Source organism: Leiobunum rupestre, chromosome 1, assembly GCF_980474605.1.
Source record: "Leiobunum rupestre chromosome 1, qqLeiRupe1.1.hap1, whole genome shotgun sequence".
Taxonomy (NCBI): Eukaryota; Metazoa; Arthropoda; class Arachnida; order Opiliones; family Sclerosomatidae; genus Leiobunum; species Leiobunum rupestre.
In genome coordinates this window covers 3088301-3096312 of record NC_143384.1, presented here as the reverse complement: position 1 = coordinate 3096312, position 8012 = coordinate 3088301, and the positions used below count along the sequence as shown (strand labels likewise).

Here is an 8012-nt window from a genome sequence, read left to right as displayed (position 1 = left end):
CTACCGACGGAAGTTGATGAAGCTAAAAAGACCTGGCAAAAAATCGGTTCTATTTTTTTATGGGATACATCGATCTTAACGTTAGATCTTTAAAGGATTCTAACTAATGGGGAGCTAGTATATATTATAAACTTATGACGATAACTTTTATTGAAAGTGCAAGAAGTATCTCCTACCCATGTTTCATTTTGCACCTGGTGGTAATGAGGTAAAACTCAGTGCGGGTTTAAATAGTTTCATACGTCATTGTTTTTTTTTTGTTAAAAAGATCATTTAATGTACAATCATCCAACGTAAGTCCAGCTTTTCATTTTCCATGTTGCTTAGTCGTATCGGTGGGCCATATCCCCCTTTTTAAAGCTTTTGGTAGTGGCTTCGTGTGGATGGAAGCTGTGGCAGTTAGGGGCCCTCCAGACATGGGCCACTGACAAATCTAGTTCATCGTTTGCTTGCGAATTTCATGTTTGATCAATGATTTGCGAAAAAGTTGAGGATAACGGTGTCTTCTAAGTTGATGCTCGAATGACCTGCATGGTCCACAGAATCTTGGATTGCCGTTTTCCCATGTTTTTATCGATACAAACCATTCGTGATTAAAAAGAATTTAGTCTTCTATCATGATATTTTAATCTAAACAAATACCAATTACAAAAATTGTTTTGGTTAACTAGAACGACAAAACATTCTAGCATAAAACTGCGCCATTTAAAAAACACCGAGGAATACTGGATTTAACATCAAAATATTCTGAGAAAAAGGGTACCTGTTAAAGGTTTTGGGGGTCAATTGAAATAACATTTGAGCCTCTGATTTCTTAAAAAACTATTTTCAATTTTTAAGATCAAAATTACGCATTAAAAATTGTTATTTTAATAACTTATAGGCCCATGTTCATTAAATCGTTTTATTAGAATTTTAAAGAGTAAAGCTAATTTCATAATTCCTTATTAATTTCGTTTTATAAATATCTGTGAGCCGATTTCATGAAACTACCCTGTATAGATTTAATTAAATGTTTTCAAGATTCCAAATATAAGAAAAAGGCCATATTTGAGGAATAGTTACGGGCTGCCTAATCTTATATTCAAACGTTGTATTTCTGAATGTAGTTGCTAGTAATATTTTTAACGGTATTGAACTTCAATTTTAGTTTTGCAAAAGCCCGAATAACACTTATATTATTACCAAGTTTAAAAAAACGTTTATATCGAAGGTAGTTTAATTACCAAAATTTTAATTTTAATGCTATTAGAGGGACAAATCATATATTTTCGTTAAAAAATGCCAATCATTTAAATTAAGTGCTTTATTCATATTCTTCCTTAAAAGGTATATTTTAACTAAGGACGAAGTATTAACGAAATCCGAAAAGGTGGCGTGGCGACGTGGTTCGATTTGAAATGAAGTGACCCAATAACTATAATCTCTATAGAATCAAAGATATTCATAAGATATGAACAATTATAAGAATAATAATCATCTAGGCTAATTATCAAAGCCAAAATCATTTAGAGACTATTAATGGCTTGAAACAGGTGGCTGGGTTACAATGTGTCGGAGGGGGATGGCAAGCAAATCGGAAAGCAAATGACCAACGATTTGAAAATTAATTGAGAAAAGTTTTTTATCGAATATTTTAAGATTTCTTATGTCAATTTCTACCAATTTAATAGTGTTTGAAACGATTATGTTCTTTGCTACAAAGAAAGAATTGACCTATCAGCGCGCAACAATAGCCTTTTTCGAAAGGTTTCTGTTTGCTTCCAAAACAGTTTTGGTATTACTTTTTTACCAATAATGATTCGTTATGAATTTTTTAAATCGTTCACAACACAACACCAAAGCGGCAGTCCAATTACCTAAAATTAAACGCTCTAAAACGTTTCCAAAACGTCACATCAACATGACGTTTCATTTTTTCCGCGAGAACGCTGCACCAATACCAAATTAAACATTTTAATTTTTAAAATAGTAACAGCTTATGATTTCATTGTGTTATTGTTTATTGAAATTTAAATACGTTAATTCTGTATAAACAAAGGATGAAATATTTTTTTTAAAAATACGATACCTAGGTTAATCCTTATTGATAATTATTTACATTACAGGAAAAAACCCAAAAATGGCTTCAGTAAAATTGTTATCTGTTTTCCTTGCATTAATGATGGTTGTGATTGTGAAGAAAACTTTGGCAAAAAGGATTGGAACATCCAAAGGTATAAATTTTAATATACTACTTTTGAAACAGGTTTTCTACATTTATAGGAAAAAACTCAATTTTCTTGCTTTTTTTTAATTCATTCTTCAATGTGGCCAAAACAATCTTTTTTTCCTATTTAAACAAGCCATTTGGTTGTGTGTGTGTGTGTGTGTGTTTTTTTTTTTTTGTTTTTTTTTTCAATTTCAAAGTTTCTTGGCTATCAGTGTCTCTGCGTCAATCTATAACGTCATATTTAAATATGTTTGCCAACTGATAGCCAAAACCGAGAATAATTACTTTAGGTGGGTCTTTAGACAAAATATCGCGTGAATATTCTTCAAAGATGCAAAAGTTGAAAACGATTGTTTGGTTCATAATGAAGTTCGAGGTCCAATTTCTAGAAATTCTTGAAATATTTAGCAAATAAATTTTAACTTGTTTTCTTGGTAAATGTTAATTTTGAAAGTCCCTGAAAATTGTTTTCTATTGAATAACCTTAATCAATCAGTTGCCCAATTCAATATATAGTGCATAAACATAGCAAAGGATTTCACCGCTAACGGTAAAATTTTAAACTTACGTTGATATTTTGTAAAGTTACGCAAAATTTGTAAAAACAATTAAGAAAACCAATCAACATTTAAATTAGTTATTATAAAGTGAAAAATATGAAAATTAGCTATAAAGTTAAATACAGAATCAAAATAGCATTTCGGTGCTGTGCAGAAAGCACGCTGCCTTTAAAAATCTTATTTCTTCAACCTACTTAGCATTCAATTAAAAAGCAACTTCTCATTTCAGTAAATAGGACTTTTAAGGATTAACCTTTATAATCCTATTTTAAATACAGTCTTCTCTAGTGTTTAATTTTTTTTCAAAATTTTTAAATTCAACAGTCACTATGTTTTTTCGTATAAGAACGAATGCCAGAAAGCGATGAAGAAACAATTTGCTTAAAATAGCCTGGCGAAACGCTTCGACGTAGAACAGTTACTTTAATCAAGCGCTTACAACGTTTTGAATCGCGCACCAAATCACGGCTTATCTAACGTCAAAAGTACTCTTCCACTAAAAATCATAAACGAAATACTTTCCAACACTGTGGCGAAGTAATTTATACGAACAAAACACACTATTAAAAATTTAAAACATTAAAGGCACACTGTCTAGGTCATGGCCCCGGAACGAGCCTTCTTTAAACGAAAATATTTGTACAAAATGCTAGTTCCTCGGCGTAAAGATTTTCTTTATCGTCTTTACTCAAAGAAAAACCAGAATAATTATACATGATAAACACTTGCACTGGATAATGCTGCTAGTGATAGATTCTTCTTCGTTGAAAGTTAAACTAAGCTCTAGCGCGTCGCATCGCGAAGGTGGCGCCGACTGGATTCAAAAAGGAAGCTCAACATCCGTTTAAAATAATGCCCTGGACCGTGTGCCTTTAAAGTGTTAGTTGCAAGTAGATTTTAAGATTAGAAAATAGTCTACTTTATATTTTTCTGGTTAATTTAAAGATGGGCTTTCCGAAAATGTAAATAGCTTCAAATAACGTTACCGTTAAGTTGATCTTAAGATAAAGTAAAATTTACGTGCAGCGCCCCGCAGCGGCTTTATTTTGAACAGGATAGTTATCGCGCGTTTTTCCACGCGCCGCCGATGCTGGTAGGTGCGGTATTTTTACCACTGTTTTTCTAGTTACCCCAGAATCCTCCTATCTTACCAAGAACGGTTTCCCTCCTTTTTTGGGTTTTATTGTGATTCATCTACATTCCGATTCATTCATTGTGCTCAACTCCAAACCTCTGTTTTCAAGATATTTTATAAATTATATTCTTGAGAATCCTTTTCTCAATCGAATAAAAGAGCTTCTTAACGTCATTTAAGGTATTTTGAATATTTATTATTATTTATATATTGTTATTTCGCTATTTCTTATTATATTTATTGTTTAACTCTTAGTTCATTTCATATACAGAATGTCTTCAAAAATGATATGCATAGCTCCAGGTTGTAAAAGTACCAGCAGCAATTCTGGTTTAACGTTTCACACGCTACCCAAGAATGTAGAAACTAGGGCTAAGTGGCTCACTAATATGGGTCCTACGACTTCCAAGGTTTTTGAACGGTCAAGAATTTGCTCACTTCATTTCGAAAGTGACTGCTATGAGCGTGGATGTCAAACTTTTGATGGAAATGACCGTAACATCATTCCAGCTGCAAATCGATTGAAGCGAAATGCCACACCAACTTTATTCGGTGTTAGGAAAAGGAATTGTGCATCAACTGTAAGCTTACGAACCCTCAATGTTAACCAGCAGCTAAGCTCAAACATATTTTTACAGAGTGCTACGAGTAACATAGGGGAACCATTGTCTAAAATTTCTAGTAAAACGTATCCTCAAAAGGTTGCCACTAAAAGTGTAGTTGTTCAGACTGAATGTGAAAACAAAACTCGAAATGTTAAACATATAGGTAGGTTATTACCCAACCATATTATCAGCAGTAGCTTAGCCAGCTCCCCTAATTTTTTTTTATGTTTGCCACTCCAAACCAAAATTCTGCATATGCCACTGAGGAGATAAAATAAATTGTTTGTTTTCAGCATGTCAGGCAAGTATAAATGGCCATAAAATGGTTGATAAGTCATGCCAAACCTTTCCACTTGAGTCATTGTTGGACCAGTACTCCGATAAGGATGAAGTTCACTATGACTATGACGAGGAAGCTGATGAAGAAGAATAGGATGATGGGGCCAAGCGTGACCCCTTGGATATAAGTTTTACCCCCTCGGAAAGACCAGAAGAGGATATTTTTATGTAATGCCATAATTTAGCCCCTAAGATGAAAATTTTAAATATTTGTTGAAATAGTTGAAAAAATAGTCGTGTGTATTTCAATCTGAGAAAAATTGTGACAACCTGGTAAATCTTAGATGAGGCAATTTTATATTAATTTTTATTTCTTTTCAGATCAAGGGAGTTTGATGAAGGCCTTGATGTTTTCGCGGAACGGAAATTTATAGTTTTTGAGGCTGCGCTACTGCAGCTCTTCAAATTTTGTTTCCAATGTCTCGCCCAATGTACTATAAGTACATCTGTCAATGGCACTTCTTTAACTGTCCGTGCTACTTGCCACAACCAACATGTATTTGAGTGGAAAAGCCAACCACTAATAGGAAGAAAGCCAGCTGGTAACATTTTGACTTCAGCCGCAATTTTGTTTTCCGGCATGAATCCAACAAAGGCCTTACGGATGCTCAGTTTTGCTGGTATTCAAATGCATGAGCGAACCACTTTCTTCCGGTTGCAAAAGGCATACCTATTTCGAGCTATAAAAGATGTAAATGAATGAAAATGTACATATACTTCATATACTCACTTTAGATTTTTTCTAGGTTTGGGAGACCGAGCAAACCGCAATACTGCAATCTCTAAGGGGGAAACCCCTTACACTGGGAGGGGATGCGAGAATGGACAGCCCCGGTTTTTGTGCTAAATATGGAAGCTATACATTTTTAGAAAATACCCTGAAAAAAGTGATTCATATTGTTTTAATACAGGTAAGGCAAGGGGACTAATTTACATTTCCCTTGGTGTGAAGTAACACAATGTTTTTTACAGAGTAATCAGGTGAAGAATAGTGTTGCAATGGAGCTTGAGGGCTGTATCCGTGGGCTCAAATTCTTCATTGAGCAGCACCGGTTGAACATTGTTTGCATGGTTACAGATAGACATGTTCAAATACGTGCTTATTTGAAAAGGAATTTTCAAAATATGAGGCATCTTTTTGATTGTTGGCATCTTGTGAAATGTAAGTTTAATTTATAATACTATCAACTATAATGGAGAGTTGTCAGTACTTAACCAAGTTGTAATTTATATGATACCGAAGTTAAATAATAATCAGCTAGGCTTAATACCCATGGCACCACCTTAGGCCTAAGTCATGAAGCGACTTTTGAAGCCATTAATTCAGGTGGCCGGGTTACAATGCATAGGAGGGTGATGACCAGTCCTTCATAGAATTTATAATACTAATAGAATTAATTAAAAATTCATGTGAAAAAATTTATAAACCCAGATAGACCCACAAGTGAAAAAAGGAACTATATCAGGCCCTAAAAACTTTTTTTCCCACTGTTGATTTTTGGGCCAGTGATTTTAGCAGATGACAAAAGTATGAGCATGACTGCATGAAGAAAATAATATTCCTTGCTTTGCATTTTAATTTGGTTTTGGATGACTTATATATAATCAGATTAAACCATGAATCCTGGTTAAAACTGGACTGTTGGGTTTTTACCAACCTTTATTAGATCAAATGATATATAACTTGGAAAATTTATTTTATAGCCATAAAATCCAAAATTGCCAAGGCTGCCAAAACAAAAGGCTGTGAAGTTCTGTTCCAGTGGAATAGATCTATTCAGAATCACCTTTACTGGATAGCCAATTCCAGTTCTGGTGATACCGAATTAATGAGGGCAAAGTGGACTTCGCTACTGCATCATGTTATTAATAAACACGAAGGACACGAACCACCCTTTGAGAAGTGTGCTCATGACCCTATCAATCTGGCTGAAAGAAAAAAACATTGGTTAAATCCAAGTATGTGCTTTTATAATAGTAACTAAATTGAAGAATGCCTTTTATATTATAATTTCTGTTGTAGTATCTGATGCGTATGGCAAGCTATCAAAGATAGTGAAAGCCTATACGAAAGATATTGGATTTATGTCATCTAATGCACAGACATCTTCAGTAGAGGCTTTCCACTCGGTCATTATTCATTTTGCCCCTAAAAATACCCACTACTCATTTCACGGAATGTATGCTAGGCTTGTGCTTGCAGTTCTTCATTTCAATGAGAACTCCGTAAGAATTCAAGCCAGGACAAGAGCGGGTAAACGGAGGTGGTGCATGTATTTTCCTAAAGCTAAGGCTGGGGAACCCTCCGTAAAACCAATTATGGTTGGATCAACTTATGGTACGCCTATTATATATTTTTTAATTTGCCAGAGATTTCGTAAGTTATTTATTTTTAGAATATGTTGCACGACTGATGAAAGTAGCCTGTGAGTATTCTGTTGATTCTATAAATGATGGGACAGAAAAGACGTTATTGGAATTAGGGGAAAGCCCAGCCCCCCTTTGCTCTTCCTTCATTCATCCCGATAAGGAAATGGCGATAGAAACTTATATGAAATGCCGAAGATTTGGGTGAAAAACAATTTACTTTGAGACTCAATTCCTTGACTTACTTGAGTATTTTGTAACTTTACTGTTTTTCAAAATATTGACTTTTGCAAAGGACTTGGGTACTGGGTTAAAACCTGCATAGTTTTAAGCACACCAATATTTATATTAATTATATTATATAATTTTTATGTAGGAATGAAATGTCACAATAACGCAAATTCTACATTATGGAAACAAGGAAAAAAAAATTTATTAATGGGATCAAATTAGATGGTTGAAATTTTACAGATAAATCTGAAGATAACATCTCAGGAGTGCCTTAGCAAAAAAATATTGGTATTTTACTATCAATAGGAAATTACAGTGAGAGATGATGATAAATCTATTGAAAATATTGATGTTAAAATGCTCGCTGGAACCCACAGTATTCATCCGATGGATAATGGGATCTAATTTCTGACACAACGCAACTTGGGATAGGGTGACGATTATAGCGGCCCATCGCCCCGAAGATTCATTTAATAAATCTATAGTACGCTTGGTACCTATAGGCTCTATTGGAATAAAATAAATATTACTACAGTTTGAAAGTGATTTTAAATAGAAACCAC

General features: G+C 34.0%; 1 protein-coding gene across 1 annotated transcript; it reads left to right on the top strand.

Moving 5' to 3' along the window:
* The first annotated feature begins 5850 nt into the window (after positions 1 to 5850).
* Positions 5851 to 7426, top strand: LOC149960416 (uncharacterized). The gene is made up of 4 exons (XM_090175503.1): positions 5851 to 6013; positions 6556 to 6810; positions 6875 to 7189; positions 7248 to 7426. Exons 1-4 carry the CDS (start codon positions 5851 to 5853, stop codon positions 7424 to 7426), a joined length of 912 nt encoding a protein of 303 aa, XP_090031629.1.
* The last annotated feature ends 586 nt before the right edge of the window (positions 7427 to 8012 follow it).